Source organism: Mustela putorius, unplaced genomic scaffold (assembly GCF_011764305.1).
Source record: "Mustela putorius furo isolate JIRA1106 unplaced genomic scaffold, ASM1176430v1.1 tig00000487_pilon_pilon_pilon, whole genome shotgun sequence".
In the NCBI taxonomy this organism is placed as follows: domain Eukaryota; kingdom Metazoa; phylum Chordata; class Mammalia; order Carnivora; family Mustelidae; genus Mustela; species Mustela putorius.
Window position 1 is genome coordinate 3,028,922 of NW_025421399.1, and position 21,174 is coordinate 3,050,095.

Sequence of the window (21,174 nt, forward strand, 5' to 3'; positions counted from 1 at the left end):
GCCTCTTTTGTCCTCCCGTCGCGGCGGCCCCGGCCCTGCCCGGCTGGGGGGGCCCGCGGGGGGCGGGGGCGGGCCCTGGGCTCACGTGCTCGCCGCTCGGCTCTTAACCCGGCCCGCCGCCCCGCCGGGATGGCCGCGGCCGGAGCGCGCTGAGCCGGGCGCCCGCCCCGCCGCCGCCGCCGCCGCCGCCGCCGCCGCTGCCAGCCTCGCCCCCCGCCCGGCGGGCGCCCCCGCCCGCGGCTCCCGCAGCCGCGCCTCCCGCCCGCGCCTCCTCCCGCCCGCGCCGCGCCGCTCGCAGCCGCAGCCCCCGGAGCCGGAGGATTATGAGCGAGCCATGAGGCGGCTGCGGCGCTGGGCGTTCGCGGCGCTGCTGCTGCTGCTGCTGCCGCGGCTCCCACCGCCCGGTGAGTACCCCCCGCCCGGCCGCCCCGGCCCCGGCGCCCTCCCTACCACCGCCCCGGGTTTTGCGGCGCTTTCTGCTGCAGCCACATTTTCCTGCAGTGCTCGGGGTGACAGCAGGTCCGAGCGCGGGGGGCGGGGGGCAGGGAGGAGGGAGGGCGCGTGCACCCACCTGTCCCCATCTGGCCCGCCCCACCGCGGCCAGCCCCCTGCCGCCGGCCGGCGGACTCTGCAGGTCTCTGCGGGTTGGGGTGGGGGGGGCAGTCGTGACGGGCCGGCAGGAGGGAAGCTCCTGTCCCCTCCCCATCGGGCTCTTCCCTCTGCAGGGGAGCAGGTCCTCCCACCCAGATCACCCCCCTCCCCCCCGCCCAGGGCTCCAAGGGCCACACCAGCGTGGGGGGGATGAGGTGGACTCACCCCAGTCCCAAGTCTCCTGCCCCTCGGTGGGCATCCGCCTGCAGCTCTGGCCTTGTCTCCCCAGGTCTTGGGACCCGGGGTCCCTTCGGAGCTCTGCGCTGGCGAGTCTCACCCCAGTTGGGGCAACCGGGAGCCCCTGAGGTCACAGAGCCCAGCCGTCTGGTGGGGGAGAGCTCCGGGGGAGAGGTCCGAAAGCAGCAGTTGGACACCAGGGTCCGCCAGGAGCCACCAGGGGGCCCGGTGAGTGGGGCTGGGTGTTGAGGCCAGGGGGCTGAAGCAGGCCTGGAACCCAAGGAAGGGCACCCACAGCCAGGGTTTGCCCTCACCCCCCAAGCTGGCTCCTGCAGCTTCTCCTTCTGTACAATGGGCTACCTACCAGATGGGTGCTGGAGCCTACTAGTGGGGAGCATCCTCCTCACTCCAGGCCCCCCTCCAATCATCATGGGGATCCCCTGCCCTTGGTGGACCCTGGAATGCAGGACTCAGTCCAGCCTTGGGTCAGCCTTCTACCCGCCCCCACTCCCCTCCTGCCAGAGCAAGTGGTTCTACATCAAATGGGGCTTGGGCAGGGCAGTAGGAGGCAGGGAGAGGCCGCTAAGAGCCCAGGCAAGGATTAAGTAGGGCTCCTGTTTCTCCTCACGGCGCCCTCCGAGGGCTTTCTTGGCAAAGCTCAAGGGTCGCTCCTGCCTCAGTTTCCCTCCATGCACGGACAGACTTGTCAATTCTTGCTGTCCTCGCTGAGCATGGAGCCTTGGAAAAAGGCTGGAGGCCCCAAGATCACCCACATATGCCAACTCCACCGGCCCCGTTCCCCAACCCCCCTCGGCCCCCTCCCCCGTCCATTTCAGCTGCCAGGCCCCTCCTGCCTCCCAGAGGAAGGTTAGGAACGAAGGAGATTAATTGCAATTAATAATTAATTAATATCATGTGAATAATAATTACCCAGATGGAATATTCATTCAGCATGCCTCGGCTCTCCAGGAGCTGGAAGCTGTAAGTTAGCCAGGCCAACCGGGGGCAGCGGAGGGCAAGATGGCAAAGGCCTGGCAGGAATAGGAGGTGTACCCGAGGAGGGGTACAGCCTGGGAAGTTTTGGCAGCTGGGAGTGGTGGGAGGTAAATTGGGCTGGGCAAAGGGAGGAAGGAGGGAAAGGGAGGCTAGCATTACAGACATCTGTCAGACTGGCATCTGGCCCTGCCTAATGTACTTGGTTAAAAGCCCTTAGGGGGGGTGGAGGGGTTTGTGGGAGGGGTGCAGGGGGGATAGGCGGGAAATGGAATGGAGCAGGAAGGCAGCATGCATAATAGATGGACCATCACTCAAGGCAGGGAGGGGGATGGGGTACTTAATGGTCCTGGGCAGGAAGGCCTGGGCAGGGGTGGGGGTGGGTTGCCGTGGGCAGGGGTGAGAGGGAAGGGGCTGGAAGCTGCCTTCAGGGTCTGCTCAGGGTCCTTGGAGGGGGTGAGAGATGGGCCGCAGGGATGGTCCCAAGACCAGAGATGGGGTGTCCTGGCTGGGTTTGGTCCTTGGTCCAGCTTTCTTTCTTGGGGTCACCCCTCGTCCCCAGAACTGTGCACCTGCGTTGGCTAGGAGTTGACCACCCAGCCTGACTGCTGGGGCCCCTGGCGGGTGATTCAGGGAAGGTCCGGATGGAAGATGGAGCGATGTTGTGGTGGGGTCAGAGGGAGGTGAGTGGCGAAGGCAGGGGGCAGGTAGAGATGAAGAATGGAGGCCTCCCTCAGCCTAGTCCTTCGTGGATGGAGAGTTGGGGGTGGTTCCGGGCTACGATGGCGCCTGGGACTGTGTGGGGGGACCAGGATGGGTGGAGCTGGGCTTGATAAGTTGAGTGTGGAGACGATAGGGGAGTCTCTTTGGGTGTCGTTCTGCTGGGTGAGTGGATGGCATATGCGTGTCTGAGCGACCAAGTCTGGATGCAGCCAACGAGGTGTCTGAGGGGGTGAGGGTAGGAGTGGAGGGTTCCTGGATCTCTGCGGCAGCGCTTACCTCCAGTGGGGGTCTCTCTAGCCTTGAGCCTTTCCAGGGACCTTCCTGCAGCCTCTCTAGGGGAATCGTAGGTCCTGCCTCACCTGAACCTCAGTCTCCCCTGAGGTGAATTTCTCACAACTCCGCAAGGCAGGTAAACTTTTGCCTGCCCATTTTACAGATGAGCAAACTGAGGCTCAGAGAGGTTGAGTAACTTGCTCAGAGTCCATCAGATCTCAAGCAGTAGAACGTTTCTCTTCAAGACCAGGTGCTTCCCACCGCCCCATTCTGCCTCCAGGGATCTGTTTTGGCACCGGGGCAACACCTTGGAAGAAGGCCAAAGGAGGCAAAAAGTCATGTCCAGACTCTTTCCCCCTTACTGGAAGGTGACACTGCAGCCCTCTGCTCCCTCCCGGCATTTCTCCCTGAAGCCCTTCTGGCCTTGCACCGTCCGGGGCTGAGGGTGGAGCGTGAGCAGCCCTGAGTCCCTGTCCCGGGGCACTGGAAGTTTCGCCCCCTAGCGCCGTTGGGCTCTGTCCAGAATTATTGCATCGGTTTGGGACCTTGGGCCCAGCGAGGTGCTGGGGCAGCGGCAAGATCTCTCTTTGCTGTGGATCAGGTGGCGAGTCTGGGGGAGCACTCTGGCCAGCAGGACTTGGGTGGGGGGACCTCAGGCACTCACCTGCTCTGGCCGGGTCCCATCACCTGTCTGAGGCCTAGCTTCCTGATCCCTAAAATTGGGATGATGGTAACATTAATCTCGGCCTCATCCACCTCCTAGAGGTGGTGATAGGAAAGGGTTTTGTGTACTGAGGGCTTCTGGGTTTGGGGTGGAACAGGGGTGTGGAGGGGAGGAAGGTAGCCGGGAAAGAATTAGAAGCGAGAGAAATGATAATTTACTGGGCCCTTACTGGGGCAGACAGTGTTATGCCTTTCCACATATTGAGGTATTTAATGATCATCACAGCTGTAGGAGAAGGGGCTGTCATTATTCCCATTTTACAGGTGGGGAGGTGGGCACAGAGAGGTCAAGTAACAAGGAAGGTCACACAGCACTTAAGTAGCTGAGTCAAGGCTGATGCCCCAGGTTGATACTCTGAGCCCGCCTGCCTCCCGCTCAGGGGTAGAGTGAGTGAGAGGTCACAGGGGACCCTCTGCTCTCTTCACCACTGTTCTCAACACCTTGCTTTTGTCCAGTTTGGAAGCAAGCTGGGCCTAAGGCCCAGAGAAGTGGAGGAATTTCTGGAAGTACAGAAACTTGCAGTCACAGGGAGCCTAAAGCTGAAGGTTGAGACAGAAGAACAAGCAGGGTCACCATGTGCAGTTGGGCTGGTTGTTCACTGCACAAGGGAGCCCAGGCAAGTGGACTGAAAGAAATCTGTGGGCTCAGGCAGCTACATGTTTCTGAGGGGACTCTTTTTCTAGTCAACCCAGAGCTGCTGTGTGGGTCAGGTCTGCCCCCTAGGGAAACCCAAGAACCAAGAAAAGGGCAGGATGTAGGGAAGCAAACAGGATAGGGGGTGGAGAGGTTCCAGGCTCCAGGCCTAGGAGACAGACTTATCAGAGCCAGACAGAGGAGGGGAGACCCCAGTCACTGGGGTGAGCTCCTATGAAAGCTGTCCAGACCCGCATTTACTGAAAATGCTACCCCCGGAGCCCCTGGTGGAGGGTGTGTGTTTCAGTGTTTGTGTTTTCTTGCTGTAGGTGGTTGGGGCCAATCTGGCAACGCTCAGTCCCCAGCCCTTACTAAATGGCAGTCCTCAGCAGGGAGCCACAGGGCCTTGTGCCTGGAGCCCTCATACCCCACTAGGGTCACGGCCATGCTTGGTCTGTGCAGCCAAGGTCACAGCTCTGTCCTGGGATTGAAGGCAGGAGGTGGTTCCCGGGGGCGGTGGGGGGGGCTGATGGCCGGAAGCCACCCCTGAGACTTGTGCTGGGCCCCCCACTTGCTCTGCAGAGGCAAGGGGCATGAACTGAGCCCAGCGGTGAGCCCGGCCATGAAGTTGAGTGAAGAGATTATTCACGCAGGAGACTAAGCTTGGGTCTGAAAGGCTTTGTGGGGCGGGGGGAGCAGCCTTGGTGGCTCCTGGTTCTGCTGCCTTCTGAATCCCACATTCCTAATCCATAAAATGGGGCTAAGAGTCGACTCCATTTTGCCAAGCTGCCTGGAAGATCAGAGGCGATGATGTTTGTTAGGTGTCCTGCCTAGGATCTGGCAAGAACAGATGTTCAACATCTGTGAGGCCTCCCTTCTTCCCGAGTATCCGTGGCTGGGTGCAGGCAGCTGGCAGCTGCATGAGGGCGGGTGTCTGAAACAGAAGCCTGGGCATTTGGGGGTTACCTGTCGGGCTCCAGGTGGTGCTGGTAAGGGCAGGGACAATGAGACAAGAGTCTTGAGTTCTCCCCAACCAGACTCTGGCCTGCGGGCTTGGCCTCGCCTGATCACCCCCGTCCTGGCTGTCTAGAGGGACTCTGTTGCCCAGAGAATGTCCCCAGAGGAACTTATGACCCTCTAAGGAAGTGACTCTGTCTTCAAAAATGTAGGTCAAATCCCATTATCAGAAATTTGTTCAGCTGCTCTGTCTGGGAGTCCCACTGTCCCGCTGATCAGTTGAGCTCCAGCACATCGTGGAGGACAGCTGCTGTGGGGAGGGGACATCTTCCAGGTGGGATCCCTGGGTCTCTGGCTCCCCGCCATCTGCCACGACCCAGCCCATGTGGTTCATCTAGTTCCTCAAAGCCCTGTCCAGCTGGAACATTTACACTTCGTTCTTCAACTGTTCTGATTATGATTACTAGTCCTTGTGACAATAATGCGTTAAGAATGGCTTCCATCTAACCCTCAAGACAACCCCCTTTTACCAGTAGGGAAACTGAGGCTCAGGCCTTCTGATGCTTTTCCATTCAACATGTGTGTTGAGCTCCTGGGCCGGGAAGAAAATGGGCGTGTTCTGTGAAAAGTTGAATTGGTGATCAGAGATGTCCAGAACCCTGTGTGTGCTTAAAGGCCTAGGAGTAGAGGGGCCACAGCCCTCTGTGTGTTGTGGGGTGGGGGGTTTGTGGATGAGAGGAGGAAGGAAAGCCATGGGAAGAGATGGAGGTTCCAGAGGAGGGACTTGGGGTGACAATTTAAAGGACAGTGCTTGGACATTCGAATTTACTGGAGCATCTGAGAATCCCGAGGTCCTCAATCTCCCCCTTCCCAAGACTGTGATTCTGGGGGTATAAGGTAGAGGCCTGGCGTCTGTATTTATGATTCTGGGACTTCAGTGGGATTTTGGCCTCTTTCCTTCTGCATCCCGAATCTGGTTGAGCCCAATATGGGGCATAAGCCAATGCCTAGGGGGTGGACGGGCTGTTGACAAGATAGCCTCGGGCAGGGCAAAGTCGCTGAAGCCAGGTGGCCGAGCTGCCGGGGCAGATGTGAACTCCAGCCCGGGGCTGAGATCTGACCCCACACCTCCCCAGCATGGCCCTGGGCCAGTCACCTCCAAGTGTCTCTCCCTGAGCCTTGGCCTCCCATTTGTAAAATGAGCACCAGGCGACCTGGGCGGGTTGAGATCCAATGAGCCAGGGCACGTGAGAGCCGGATGGCCGGGGAGCGAGAGGTAAGAGCAGGGCACGGGGTCGAGGCCCGGCTGGCCGGTCACCGGCAGCGCTGAGCTGGGCACGGAGGAGGGCGGGCGGGAGGCAGGGGGACAGGAGGGGCTCCCAGGGGAGGAACTGAAGGATAATGGGAGAGGTCAGGGGCAGGTCAGGGGCAGGAGGCGGACCAAGCAAGGAGTGGTTTGGCTCTGCTAGAACTCAGGCCCTCAGGTGAGGGGTGTGGGTGGGGGTCTTAGGAGTCTGATGCCAGGAAGAGCCTCCGCCCCAGCTGCCTGGGGTACAGAGTTCCTGGGGACTGAAGCGGGTTTGCCTGATCTTTCTCTTCCTGCAGACAGGGGTTGCCCCATGTAGCCCTCGCCCAGCCTTCTGAATTCCCTCCCCTTCCTCCAGCACCTTTGGTGGCTCCCCAGCCCTCCCTGGGCCTGCCTCCTGTCGCGCCCAGCCCCCAGCCCCAGCAGCAGCCGGTGCCCTTATCTGGCCTGGGCCCTGGGTCCTGTTGGGGAAGGGGCAGCCCCACCCAGGGTCGGCTTTCACAGGTGAGGAAGAATGAGGCTGGCTGCGGGAGGTGGTGGGGACCGGAAGGACCTTGTGTCTGCTCTTCCAACAGTCTGGGCTTTCCCCAGAGATCGGGGAGGCTGTAGGGGTGAGCTTACTGACTTCCTGAGTGGTGGACATTCTGCTAGCACGAGGGCCGATGCTGCCAGATTTCTCCTGGCCCGGGATGACCCTCACCACCCAAGCCTGCTTCACAGCCTTGCGTCTCTCTGGGCTCATCGTACCATTTTCAGTGGGAAAACCTGAGGCCCAGGGAGGCTGCTGGATCATCTCTGAAGCAGTACGGTCTGAGAGAGAGGCTCAGGACGGGCTGCTCCTCTGGGGGATCAGTACGGGCAGAGATGGGCGCTTATGAGCTCGGGTGGGGAGCAGAAAGAACAAGTGGGTACAGACCTGAGGGCAGGGGAGGGCAGAGGTGGACCTGGCGGGGATGGGTGGGGAAGGCAGAGATAGACCAGGCCCAGGAGAGGACAGGAGAGGGAGAGCAGGGACAGTGCAAGCCAAGGGCATGGGGTGGGAAGGGGAAGGGTAGTCCAGGCCCAGGGGCAGGGAGAAAGCAGAGATGGTCCAGGCCAGGGCAGGAAGAGGAAAGCAGTGACTCCTTGTCCTTGACGTTCTATTTCAAGTCTGATCGACGCTCTGGGGGCTTGGGATAGAGCTTTGAGCTCAGTCGGCCTGGGATGGGGTGAGTCAGTGTCCTTGGAGCTCAGAGGGCTGCCTACCCGAGCTCTGACCCTTCACCCCACCTCAGCCCCCCTCTCTTAGGGCCTCTCATGGACACTGGGCCATTTTCATCTTGCTTCACCTTTCGGGTGAGAAGGCCTTGGAAGCTGATTCTGCAGGCTTGAGTCCCAGCTCTACCACTTCTTAGCTGTGTGAGTTTGGGCAAGTTAGTTAGGCTCTCTGTCCTTCTGTCCTCTGTCCTCTGTCCTCCGTCTGCCAGAGGAGGGTAGCAGGAACATCTGTCCCCCTGGCTTGTGGTGAGGATCAAATATGATAATACTTGTATTTTGAACAGTGCCTGGCACATGATAGCACTTAATAAAAACGAGAAATCTAGGTGGTTGATAAGAAAGCCAACTAGCACAGGCTATGAGATTTTGTGACCTTGGGGCTCCCTTCTGTCCTGCAGCCCAGGAGAAAGGCAGCAGACAAAAGCCTCACACCTGCACAGCCCCGTGGTGGGGGTCTGGGTTTCAGTCTTCTGAAATGAATAGGGGTGTGGAGAAGGCTCTAGTCCTTCTCAAGACCTTGATACGTTTCCCTGGGTCTTTTGTGATGAGACCTGGAGTGGGGAGCCCCCCCCTTATCCCCTGAGCTCAGACTCTCCTGCCCCTTCTTCTCTTAAGGTCACTGTTTCTCCAGGCACATGAGCTTCAGGCCTGGAGTCCCCACTCCCCGTGGAAGCTGGGTGCCCAGACCGGGTAGGGCAGCCATCTTGCTCAGACCTGGTACGTCGCCATGACAACCTGGAGCCTCCCAGCCCCACTGCAAAGGCCCCTTTGAAAAATTTATCAGGAAAACTTCCGTGTTTAAAAATTAACCATGGGATTGAAATATTAAAGATGAGCTGCTTTGGGCAAGGCAGAGGGCAATGGACTTGGGGGTAGAGGAGCCAAGTTCTTTCCTCCTGACAGGATGGCATCCGCTCCAGCTTCCAATTCTAACCCACACCACCCTGTCTGCAAAGTCCGAGCTTTCTCCATAAATGGAGGCTGGGCCCCGGAGGCAGGAGAGAGGAGCCCGGTCTACAGGGTCCGGGGGTCACCCTGCACCCCATCTCCAGTTTGCCCCTTTTCCATGGTACTTCTGGGGGCTCCCTGAAGTGAGAGCAGAGCTGGCCCTGCCAACAGCGGGGAGGGCCTGACCTAAGCAGTGGGCGGGCTGAACTTCTTTCCATCCCTGCTGCGCAGATAGACCGGCCCTGGGGGGCTCCTACACCAGAGAGGGTGGGCTGGCACCCGCCTCCCATGCTGCTCACCGTGCCCTGGCTGAGGGTGGGCTGTGCCCCGGGATGCATACACCTGCCCCCGCCCCCAGGAAGGGAACAGGGGCTCAGAGGAAGATAAGCTCTTTCTCGCCAAATCAATGGTTCCCTTAGCGGCTGGGCTGGGCCATCCCCTCCCCAGCGCAACAACTTGTTCTGAGGTTCCCTGGGTTGACTCCCCTCTGCCGTCCCCCAACCCCCAGCCTGTCCACCTGGCCCAAGTGAGTTTCGTCATCCCAGCCTTCAACTCAAACTTCACTCTGGACCTGGAGCTGAACCAGTGAGTGTGGCCTTGAGCCTAGAAGGAAGGGCAGCAGGCGGGGGGTGGGCAAGGCATGGCCTTGACCTGGGTGGGTGAGGAGATGGGGACAAGGCCGGGTCAAGTCAAGGGACCTAGATCGGAGCTGGGGTGGGGCCCAAAACTGACCCGGCCCCCAGCATGGACCCCCTGCTTCCTCCTGCCCCCCCTTCTGTCTGTTTCAGTCACCTCCTCTCCTCGCAATATGTGGAACGTCATTTTAGCCGGGAGGGAACAACCCAGCACAACACCGTGAGTGCCTTTGGAAGGGGCCAGGGGAGGTGGAATGAAGGGACAGGTGATCTGTGGCCCCCAGGGTTGGAGTCCAAGCAGCTTGTTGAACAGTGTGGAGCCTGAGCTTCCTTCACCCAGTTCCCGCTGCAGCGCCGACTCCCAGCCGGCCTCTCTGCCTGACTCCGAGGCTTTCAAGGACCCTCCCTGCTCCCTGCCCAGACCTTTGTCAGAGGTGGCAGTTGGGGAAATGCACTTCTTACTAAGCACCAAGGCCTTGGGAAGTCCTGGCTGCCTGGGACACCAGGGTCCCAGCCCCAGAGGCCCAGGGGCTTGAGCAAAGATGAATGAGTGTCTATAAATAGCCACCTCCCCCCCCACACACACACACACCAGCCAGCTCAGTAACTGGAGCACAAGTAATTCTTCAGGAGCAGGGAGGGGGTACTTGTCCCCTCTGACCCGAGCGCCCCGGCCCCGAGGACACATGGTGCTTATGGTTGCTCAGCCACAGACCGTGTCCGGGGGCAGTCCGCAGAGGCTGTGGTGTCTGTGAACCACGCCATGTGTGCCCTTGTGTGAGTGTTGGGGCTGAGCCCACAGCTCTCATAAATTCGGGGCGCTCGTTGGTGAGTGCTCAGGACAGTGCCTGGGCAGAGTGCTAGCTCTTCTTCTCAGAGGAATTGATGAACCCCACAAATGCTGAGAACCACTGATGTAGCCCAACTTCCTCATCTTGTAGGGGAGGGAAGGGGGCCCAGAGACTAGGCACGGGCCCAGGTGAAAGAGCAAACTAGGAGTGCATCCAGAATCGGACCAGGCTCCCGATCCGCGGGGGCACCCCGAGACCACGGCCACCCGCACCCCGCCCACACCGAGCAGTTGCGGGGACCCTCAGCCCTCCTCCTGCCTTCATGTCTGTTCATGTGATGCTGCTCCCCCAGGGGGCCGGGGACCACTGCTACTACCAGGGGAAGCTCCGAGGGAACCCCCACTCCTTTGCCGCCCTCTCCACCTGCCAGGGGCTGCAGTGAGTATGGGCAGGGAGAGGGCAGGAGCGGGGGAAGGGAAGAGCCTTCCTCCCTGGCCCTGGGGTTGCACGGTGGGGACCTGCGCCTCTCTCTGCAGTGGGGTCTTCTCTGATGGGAACTTCACCTACATCGTGGAGCCCCGTGAGATGTCCAGGTCTCAGGAACCCCCCCAGGTGAGCCCCTCACGGTCCCCCCTGACACCCCAGCTACGCACTTGCGCATCCCCATGGCTTGTCCCAAAGGCTGTCGCGCCTCCTCCCTTGGTAACCTCAGCCTTACTGCCCTCCTCAGTCACCCCAGCTCTGGTTCCCTCCCTCTGTGCCCTCAGCTCCAATGTCCCCTCTGTCCCCCAAGTAACCTCCCATCAGGCTCCAGTGTCCTTTGCCCCTATCTCTCAGGGCGCCCCCAGGTCTTGACCCCGGAATCTGAGCATCTGGGAGATCAGATCCGACATGGGAGCTCTGGCCAGTTCTGGGTCACCCTGGGATGGGGCGGGGGGGAAGGGCTGGAGCTGTCCCCCATTCGGGTTCAGTAGCAGACCTGGTCGGCCCCCCCAAGAATTAATTCCCCCTCATTTCAGGGACCCCTTCCCCACCTCATTTACCGGACCCCTCTCCTCCCAGCCCCTCTCGGATGCAGGGAACCAGGTAAGGGAGGGAAAGTGGGGCTGGGGAGGGGGCCGGGTGTGCCCCCCTCACCTGTCCCCTCCCTCCAGGCTGCCTGTTTGCTGCCCCTGCTCATTCTGCTCCTGTGAACCGGCCGAGGCTAAGAAGGAAAAGGCAGGTACGGGGGCCCGCACAGACCTCGGGCTGCAGAGACCCCAGGCTGTGGTCCAGAGCAGAAGGACACCCCATCCATGACGGGGGCAAAGGAGGGCTCAGACCAGCGTGGCTGGGGGCCAGGGTACCATGCCTGAGAGGAAGCCCCCCACCCCATTTTCTAATGGCTGTGTCTACACCCGCCTGAATTACAGACAAACTGAGGCTGCCTGCCCTCTTACCAAGGCTGGGGGTGGGGAGGGGACCCCCACCACTGAGGGGACTAGCATTATCCCTGACTGGAGTTCAGCACCCCCGAGTCTGCCCATGGCTTGGCCTCCATGCCGGGCATGGAGGGGACTGATCCCAAGTGCCCACCCACCGCCCAGGTCCGCCGGGGCCACCCTACTGTGCACAGTGAGACCAAGTATGTGGAGCTGATCGTGGTCAACGACCACCAGCTGGTAAGTTCTCAGCCTAGGGGCAACTCGGGGAGGGGGGCCAGAAGTACCCTGGCCCTGCGCCCACTCTCTTTCCTCCCAGTTTGAGCAGATGCGCCAGTCGGTGGTCCTCACCAGCAACTTTGCCAAGTCCGTTGTGAACCTGGCAGATGTGGTGAGCCACCCCCCCTTCCCTTCCCTCCCCTCCCTTGCCAGCGCCCCGCTGCACACATGCTTGGGGTGAGCTCTGGAGGGCCCTAGCAGCCCCTGATCCCCACTTCCTGGAGAGACAGACTGAGGCCCTCCAGCCCGGTGCCCCGACCCTCCTCTTCCCTCGGGGCCCAGATGTACAAGGAGCAGCTCAATACTCGCATCGTGCTGGTTGCCATGGAAACGTGGGCAGATGGGGACAAGATCCAGGTGCAGGATGACCTCCTGGAGACCCTAGCCCGGCTCATGGTCTATCGGCGGGAGGGCCTCCCTGAGCCCAGTGATGCCACCCATCTCTTCTCGTGAGTTCCCCCACGCCACCCGGGTCCCGCCAGCCTCTGCTGTTTGCTAGCTCTGTGCCGGGGCTCCTGCAGGGTCTGGGAACTGGGCTCACCTTGCACCAGCCCCCCAGCCACTTGCCACAGGCTGGACATCTCCCCCTCTATCTCAAGCTGATGCGTCTTTTTCCAGTTCCCACTGATCTTCCTCTGCCTATCATCTCCCCTTTGGTCCCCTCTTCTCCTTTCAAACTGCCCCAGCATCCCTTCCTCAGGGACTCAGTGCTCAGATAGAAGAAAAAAAAAATCTGATAGAAGGTCCTTGTCATTAGAGATGATCTCATAGGAGCCTCTCACGTGGCTCCTGGGCAAACAAACCCAAAGAGAGGAAGGGGCTTGCCTCATGAGGATGGGCTCCCCTCCCCGAGGGAAGGCTGTAGTGCAGGAGGCTCCGCAGTCTGCCCCTCTCAGCCCAGGGAAGACACTGTGGGCAGGGCACGGGGTTCTCCTGACAACCTTCTCCCTTCCAGGGGCAGGACTTTCCAGAGCGCCAGTAGCGGGGCTGCCTACGTGGGGGGCATCTGCTCCCTGTCCAGGGGTGGGGGTGTGAACGAGGTGAGAGCTGCGGGGCATGGCTGGGGTGGGGGTGGGAGCCAAAGGGAGAGGGGCTTTGAAGGGCACGAGGGATGCAGATATCTGTGTGCTCCATCTTCCTCACCCCAAGTATGACAACATGGGCGCCATGGCGGTGACCTTGGCCCAGACGCTGGGGCAGAACCTGGGCATGATGTGGAATAAACACCGGAGCTCAGCAGGTATCAAAGGAGACCCCGTGCGGCCCCACGACCGGCCCAGACCCACTCCCAGCAACCTTAGAAGTGAAGAGGGTGTCTGTGGGAGAGGCGTAGCCCTCCACCCTCCCTTACACCCATCTGCTCCCTCTCAGGGGACTGCAAATGTCCGGACAACTGGCTGGGCTGCATCATGGAAGACACGGGGTGAGTTCTTGGGGACAGTCGAGGGCAGGGTCTTGGGCGAGGGAGAACCACAGGGAGCACTGGTCAGCAGTCTTGGACCCAGTGGCCTCAAGAGGCCTAGCTGTTGGGCCCAGTTTTCTGAGGACCCTGCCCAGGGAGACCCACAGTGTCCATCCCCACCCTCCCTGCCCCGCCCCACCCCGTCCCGCCGCGCCCCCCACACAGAAACTGGCAGCCTGTAGTGTGCGCTGTGGCCACTGGGAGCCGCCAGAGCCTCACGTGGAGGCACCTTCTCCCCTCAGCTCTCCAACCTCCAATTCTGAGCTGTCCTGAGGCTTCGGGAAGGGGACAGGAGCACCGCCCCTGTCCACTTCCGCTTGATGGGCAGGCAGGAGGCTGATCGTACTGTTGCCGGGCACATAGATCCTCAGCCTCCTCGAGATGGTCACCGAGTCCCCCCGTGCACCCCATCCCCAGTCTTGAGAAGGGGCGAGAGCGGCGGGGCTCAGCAGCTCGGTCCCCTGACTCTTGCCCAGGTTCTACCTGCCTCGCAAGTTTTCGCGCTGCAGCATCGACGAGTACAACCAGTTTCTGCAGGAGGGAGGCGGGAGCTGCCTCTTCAACAAGCCCCTCAAGGTACCAGCCCCAGGGCGGCGATGTGGGAGTGAGGCTTGGGCAAGGTCCCGGCCAGACTCCCGACACCGCTTCCCCGTCCAGCTCTTGGACCCGCCTGAGTGTGGGAACGGCTTCGTGGAGGCGGGAGAGGAGTGCGACTGTGGCTCGGTGCAGGTGAGAGACGGGTGCGGCGCCAGGTGCCGGACCGGGGCGCGCCCGAGAAGGTCTGGGTGAGGAAGGTCAAGGCTTAACCACCTCCCTCCCCTTGTCCCCGCATCCCTCAGGAGTGCAGCCGGGCGGGCGGGAACTGCTGCAAGAAATGCACCCTGACTCACGACGCCATGTGCAGCGACGGACTCTGCTGTCGCCGCTGCAAGGTGAGGGACACCCACCGCCGGGGTGGGATGGAGGCGGTACCTTGAGGCCTGGCAGCGGACATTCGGATAAGGAGCGGGACTTAGGGAGGAGGAACCGCTGGAGGCGGGGCACATGTAGGGGCGGGACTTGAGGAGAAGGAAGCGCCAATGGAGAGGGAGAAGGGCGGGGAGTACGCCCCCAAGGGCCTGTTGAAGGCGGGGCTATGAGAAACGGGACGGGGCACCTACACTGTGGCGGTGGGAGGGGCGGGACCGTGGGCCGGCCTGGGGGCGAGGAGAGGAGGAGCCGAGTGCCCAGGCCTTAGGAGGGGCGGGGCTTCAGGGGCGAGGCTTCAGGGGCGAGGCTTCAGGGGCGGGCCTCGGGGAAGGCAGGCGCGGAGTCCGCGGTTCTGGGCTGAGCTGCGAAGCATCCCCTTCCCAGTACGAGCCGCGGGGTGTGTCCTGTCGTGAGGCCGTGAACGAGTGCGACATCGCGGAGACCTGCACCGGGGACTCCAGCCAGGTCCGTCCAGCCCAGCCGCCCTGAGGGTCCCCGGGCGAGGCAACCCCGATCCTTATAGGTTTGGCTCCGCGGGGCTATTGTTATCTGCGCCCCTCCGCTCTGCTGCTGGCGTTGCCGCCGCTGGTCAGCCTCGTTTTCCTCGCCTGTGAAACGAGTTCTTCATGCCTCCTGGTTTTGCTCCTAACGTCATTAAATCAGAATAGTCTGGCTGGGGTTCCAAGGGCCTGGAACGGGGTTGGTGTGCACTCAAGATCAGAGCGTAAGATATTATTAGTTAACATCCCTTAAGTCCTCAATACGTGGCATTAAGTTCTCCCAGCCCTGTGAAGTAGTTACAGGAAACAGAGAGATTGGAGAGGCTACGGGACTTGCCAACCTGTGTGGTCTGAGTTCTGAGCCAGACCTCTTGCCCTTGACTTGGAAGAGCCCTCTACTACTATGAGCCCCATGAGGGGGCATTTAACAACCCTTCATCTTCAACTCTCAGTTCTGGGGCTGCTCTGCTCAGACCAGCCCCTCTGTCCACAGTGTCCTCCTAACTTGCACAAGCTGGACGGTTACTACTGCGATCATGAACAGGTATGACGGGACCCCTCCCCTTCTGGACCTCTGGCTCAATAACAGTCTTTTGACTTCTATCCATTCTGACCACTCAATGTCTCAGTCCCTTGTCTCTTGTTTGCACCTTAGGGCCGCTGCTATGGAGGTCGCTGCAAAACTCGGGATCGGCAGTGCCAAGCCCTTTGGGGCCATGGTGAGTCTTTGGCCAGGGGTATGGGAGAGGAGACACTGGAGGACCCAGAATCAAGAGGCTGGGGAGGGGTAAGTTCTGGTAAATAACCTCTACCAAGTGTGTGGCTCTCAGGATCTCAGTGACCCAGCTGGATTGGGGGTCAGGCCAGAGTGCTGGGGGTGCAGGCCTGAGGTCCTGGGGTGGGTTCTGGGGTGAGTGGGTGACACCTGGCATCATCTCCTTACAGCGGCTGCCGATCGCTTCTGCTATGAGAAGCTGAACGTGGAGGGGACAGAGCGTGGGAACTGTGGGCGCAAGGGGTCAGGCTGGGTCCAGTGCAATAAACAGTGAGTTGCCAAGGCTCCTGGTTGGCCTCCCCAGCTCTGGGACCCAAGAGGGTTTTGTTTTTTGGTTTTTGTTTTCAGAGTTGGGACAGCAGGTTCTAGGACAAGCCTAGGAGTCCCAGCGGAGAATATAGGAAAATTCAGATGGTGGGGAGAGGGCGGATTCAAGTTCAGTAGTAGTAGTAGCAGTTGGGTCAGAGGTCAGACTTGGGGCTCCACTGTCTTCACGCTGCCCCAACAGGGATGTGCTCTGTGGCTTCCTCCTCTGCGTCAACATCTCTGGAGCTCCTCGGCTGGGGGATCTAGGGGGAGACATCAACAGTGTTACCTTCTACCACCAGGGCAAGGAGCTGGACTGCAGGTATGGACTGAGACCATGCCTGGGGAGGGGCAGCTTGCAGCCATGATGGGGGTGGGCGCAAGAGCTGAAGCTGGCTATGCCGGTTCCCCAGGGGGGGCCATGTACAGCTGGCTGATGGCTCTGACCTGAGTTACGTGGAAGATGGCACAGCCTGCGGGCCCAACATGCTGTGCCTGGATCATCGGTGCCTACCAGCCTCGGCCTTCAACTTCAGCACCTGCCCTGGCAGCGGGGAGCGCAGGATCTGCTCCCACCATGGGGTGGGTGCCTGGAGGCCAGGGGTGGTGGGAGGTGCTCCCGAGAGGGGACAGCCCCCACTCTACCGCTCACCTCTACTGGCCCAACCCCACCTCTAGGTCTGCAGCAACGAAGGCAAGTGCATCTGTCAGCCAGACTGGACAGGCAAAGACTGCAGCATTCACAACCCCCTGCCCACATCCCCCCCGACAGGGGAGACAGAGAGATACAAGGGTGAGGCTGGAGCCGGCCGGGGTGGGGCTCTGTCTCTCCCTTTCTGCATGCCTGTTCCTGCCAACCGAGCTCTACCTTCCTCCCCAGGTCCCAGCGGCACCAACATCATCATCGGCTCCATCGCAGGGGCTGTCCTGGTCGCAGCCATCGTCCTGGGAGGCACGGGCTGGGGATTTAAGTAAGAGACACACATGCACACACATGCACGTGCACCCCCCATCCTTTGGTGTTTTGGGGGGTATCAGAACCCCAGACTATTGGAGCTGAGGGGCCTCCCTGAGAAGTTAGCTAAGCCAGAGCTCACATTTCATGGTCCGAGCCAGGCACATAGTCTTGTTTTGCTCACAATTCCAAGACATTTAAAAAAAAAACCAAACAACCAAAAACACCAAAACATTTTACATTAACAATCTTCCCAGCTTCTCTTGCAAAAGGAGAAGAAGACTGGGCCTCAGTGCATCCCAGCATGGTGGAGAGGAGCCTAGTAGGGGCTGGTGGGAACAGTGTGTGTCCTCCGTCCCTAGGCCCCACCTGGCCCACAGTGGTCTGTGGGCATCTGGGTCTGGGGCCCTGAAGCTGGTCTAATGCCTTCACTGTGCAGAGGAGGGACCTGCCAAGTCAGGACTCAAACCCAGGCATCTCTCCCTAGGCCTGCCATTAGTGAGCCGGTCCCGGGGACCCTGGCCCATATTTGGGGCCAGGGGTCTCATGGGAGCCAGGAAGGCCCTCCCTGAGAGAAGGGCACGGTCGTCACCCGTGGCTCCTTTTCCTTTTTCTCTCTGCCTGTCCTCTCCTTGGCTCCTTGAAGAAACATCCGCCGGGGAAGGTACGACCCGACCCAGCAGGGGGCAGTGTGACGCCGGCCACGTCATCCCTCCCGCTGTCCCTGTCTTCCTCCATTTCATTCGTCACCTCACATTCTGTTGATGGGGAGCTGGGGGCTGATTCCCCCACCCCTGCTGTCACTGCTGTCACTACAGGGGTGGGAGAGCCCCGCCCCGCTCCGGGAAGAAAGTCCTCAGCCTGCCCGTGCCCCTTCCTCCCGCCCACCTGCCCTCCCAGGCCTTGGTCCATTTCCTCCTGCCCTTCCTATTGCCAGACCACCACTGTCCCGGTGGGCCCTGGAGCTGTGTCCCCCGAAGCCCCGTTCTCCCGGGAGGGGAGCCTACCTCTGCGTCCCATCTGTTTTGTCTTCCATGTCACCGCTGTCTGAACTCCCACCAGAACCCCTCCCTGGCCAGCCTGGGACTTGCTGCCTCTAAGAGGGCCCAGCACTGACCTCCCAGGGCCCCGGCTCAGGGGCTCTCCCTCTGGGCCCTGCCTCACCTCCTCCCCTGATGCCCCCTCTCCATTCCAGGTCCGGAGGGGCCTAAGTGCCACCCCCCTCCCTCCGAGCCTGGCGCCCATCGTCTCTCGCCCTGAACCACGAGGCTGCCCCCTGCCCAGCCATGGAGGGAGGCACCATGCAAATGTCTTCCGGGCCCAAGCCCTTCAACTCCTGGCCCCACGGTGTGGGGCGGGGGGAGGGTGTTGTGGGGGGCTGTGGCCCTCCCTGCCCTTCACTCCACCAGGGTGGACCGGGCGGGCCTGGGGCATTTCCGTCACGGTCCACCACCCCACCTCATGCGGCTTTGGCCTCGCACACCAACTCTCCCTGTGTGAATGTAGCTTTCATCATCACTGATTGCCACAGCAAGAGGGATCCCCCCCCCACCCCGTGGGCAGGGCCTGGGATGGCCCCTCCTCAAAACCAGGCAGCTGGGACCAGGGTTTTAGCTCTCTGGGACTTAGGGGGAAGGGGCTGACATCTACATTTTTTTTTTTTTAAACTGAATCTTAACTGATGAATGTAACTTTGGGGGTGCTGGGGCAAGGGAGGTTGTGGGGATATTTTGACATTTGTGTGGGAGGGACCGGAGGAACTGAGACATAGCCATCCCCCGGGGCCCTCCCCGGGGATGATCCCACCTGGAATCCTCTCATCGAACATAGCCGACCCCAAGCCAGGCAAGGGCAGGGCCTGTGCCCTGTGGCCCAGCCCTACCGAGCTTGGAGAAAAGAATGAGTGCTGATTCAAACCAAAGCTGCCTGTTCTGTGCCCAAGGCCTCGGTTATGGGCACAACGACCACACGTCCCAGATTGTCTTCAATTTCAAAATTACCATCCTGCTATCCCTGGCAGGATGCATGTATTTGGGGTCTAGAAAATCTAGACCCTGATATAAAATAGCACCTATCCCCCTTTCAAGAAGGTTGATTCTGGGGCAGACTCAGGGTTTAGGTGCCCCCCAGCATGGCCTAGGGGTCCCAGGCTGGGCCATCTTCCCAGAGAGGACTTCCTCCTTGGGAAAGGCCAGGGGTGGCCCAGCGACTGGAGGGTTAGGGGTTTTGCCTGTGATGTACAAGAGGAGGTAAGAAAAAAGGCAAGTTTCCTATCTGATCTTCAGCTTCTAGAAAAGTCCTCAAGGCCCTGTCGAAACCATTCTGCTCCTTACCCCCATTCCAGGGCTGAGTAGTAAGTTTACAGTTGTTCTCCCCCTAACATCCTCTGATCCCCACTGCAGCTGAGCCTGACAGACAGGCTGAGGCCAGGGCGCGAGTCCTCAGACCCGCCCCTGGCCTTCCCCATGACCCATGGGACAGTGGTGCCTCGGCTCTACTGCTTACAAACCAGCTGGCAAGGGCAAGATGAGGGTCAAGCTACCTTATGGATGAAAGCCACAAATGAGCGGAGCCCCTCTCCCCAGGAATACCCCTTCCAGACTCAGCAGGGGTTTCTGGACACCCCAGGGACTTTGAACTGCCTGCTTCATCCAGTCCCTCTGTTTCTGGGGCCTCTTTGAAGAGGAAATGGTTCCCTGTTTATCTGCACCACCCCTCAGGGCAAATGGGACTGAGACCCTTCTGGGTGGCCGGATGCGGCTACAGTGGAGTCCTCCATACTGAGCTCCAGCTGGCACTGCCCAAGAGAAGGGGGGGGTGGGGGGGCGCCCGGTGGGGCGCCCCCTGGCCAGTCCGGCTCCGCCAGTCCCACACACTGGAGCAGGGGGGCAGGCGGGGAAGGGCTGGCTTGGGCGCTGCTGCCGCGGTTCTCTAAGGCGTTCTCCGCTGATGCACGGGCACACAGCCGGTGGTACCCCTGGCACAAGCATTTGGATCCACATCTCCGCACAAGTGTGAATACCTCTGCACGTGCAGACAGGCCTGTGCGCGCACACGCGTGGGGGCGGGCGTGAGGATGTGGAGGGCTCGGGACTTCCTGTGACCAGTCCCCCGGCTCCCAGCTGTCTGCATCCTCCCGCCCCACCCAGGCAGCGCTCGGGGAGGAGGGAAGGCTGCACTGGCCTGGGCCTGGAAATGGCTCCATACAGCATCCTGTAAATATGTCATCTGGGGCTCGGGGCGGGGAGGCAGGGACAGGGACATCAATTAAAGATCATGTCCTGGGGCTTCCATGGAGCTCACACCAATGTGCGGTCTCTCCTTTCTGTAAATGACGGCGCTGTGACTCGGGACCCTTCCCCATCCTCCCTGGCCCTGGAGGAAACACGATGTCTGCAGTGCTGGAGGGGGGAAGGGAGCACCCAGGACCGGGCGCTGGGAGTCTGGGAGGAAGTGATGTACTTTTCCATTCCTGGCCGGCGAAATAAGCGACGATGGGTGGAGAGCCAGCCCTTCCGCTTCCTCGGCTTTCCCAGCGAAGAGAGCTGCCTTCCCCTGGCTGGGGCAAAGCAGAAGGGGAGGTGATAGGAAGCATCTTTCTCAAAGCCAGGAGACCCAACTTCCATTTTTTTTTTTTTAAGATTTTATTTATTTATTTGTCAGAGACAGAGGGAGAGAGAGCGAGCGAGCACAGACAGACAAAGAGGCAGGCAGAGGCAGAGGGAGAAGCAGGCTCCCCGCCGAGCAAGGAGCCCGATGTGGGACTCGATCCCAGGACGCTGGGATCATGACCTGAGCCGAAGGCAGCTGCTCAACCAATTGAGCCACCCAGGTGTCCCCCCAACTTCCATTTTATGGTTACAGCCAGAGAAGCCCCTCCTCACCACCCAAGAGGTTTCAGAAAGCCGGTTAAAACCGCTAGTCTGGTCCCAGGGCACCTGCTCTCCGGCCTGCGGAGAATTTGCTGTTTGTCCTCTCTGTGCCTGGGGCAGTAAGGGACTGAGCTCTGCCAAGGCTCCGAGCCCCTCCCATCTTCCCCTTCAGAGGCTTCCGGCCTGGAGGTATGTGGCTTTCAAAGCCAGGCAGGTTCAGGGGAAATAGAAGGTAAGAGGTGGGGGCAGAGAATGAAAGCCAGGTAAGGGAGAGAGAATGGGAGCAAGAAAAAGCAGCGTTCAAGCACCTGGAGAGAAAGAGCAGCCGGTAGCTGGGTAACGTAGCCCCATTCCCAAATGGGGGGTCTCCCGGGACCACCCCAGTACACATGCAGAGAGAGCAGGACTCAGGGCAGCCTGGGTTCCTGGTCTGCTCCCTGTTCTGAGAACCCCAGGATATCAGGAACCTGCACCTCCTGTCTCCACACCCTGGCAGCCCAGGCAGCTCAGCCGGAGCCCTTCTGCAACTCACAGTCCTTGGCTGCCTGCGGTCTAGGCTTGCCCCGT

The 21,174-nt window shown here is 60.6% G+C and overlaps 1 protein-coding gene across 3 annotated transcripts; it reads left to right on the plus strand.

Moving 5' to 3' along the window:
- Positions 1-246: 246 nt before the first annotated feature.
- Positions 247-20,064, plus strand: ADAM11 (ADAM metallopeptidase domain 11). 3 transcript variants are annotated; one of them, XM_045080789.1, is made up of 27 exons: positions 248-404; positions 881-1,056; positions 9,151-9,227; positions 9,431-9,497; positions 10,421-10,506; positions 10,605-10,680; positions 11,088-11,154; positions 11,223-11,290; positions 11,655-11,729; positions 11,809-11,880; positions 12,051-12,217; positions 12,724-12,808; positions 12,918-13,008; positions 13,140-13,191; positions 13,707-13,806; positions 13,888-13,959; positions 14,070-14,162; positions 14,584-14,664; positions 15,193-15,243; positions 15,355-15,418; positions 15,645-15,744; positions 15,983-16,102; positions 16,194-16,362; positions 16,459-16,573; positions 16,661-16,751; positions 17,382-17,399; positions 17,931-20,064. In XM_045080789.1, the coding sequence occupies exons 1-27, from the start codon at positions 335-337 to the stop codon at positions 17,944-17,946; spliced, it is 2,319 nt and encodes a 772-aa protein (XP_044936724.1). In that variant the 5' UTR covers positions 248-334; the 3' UTR covers positions 17,947-20,064. The 3 variants fall into 3 exon arrangements, with proteins under 3 accessions (XP_044936723.1, XP_044936724.1, XP_012901473.1); XM_045080788.1 differs by having other exon boundaries at positions 247-404; positions 17,382-20,064; XM_013046019.2 differs by lacking the exons at positions 248-404; positions 881-1,056; positions 9,151-9,227; ... (1 more) ...; positions 10,421-10,506; positions 10,605-10,680 and having other exon boundaries at positions 10,949-11,154; positions 11,223-11,286; positions 17,382-20,064.
- Positions 20,065-21,174: the final 1,110 nt, after the last annotated feature.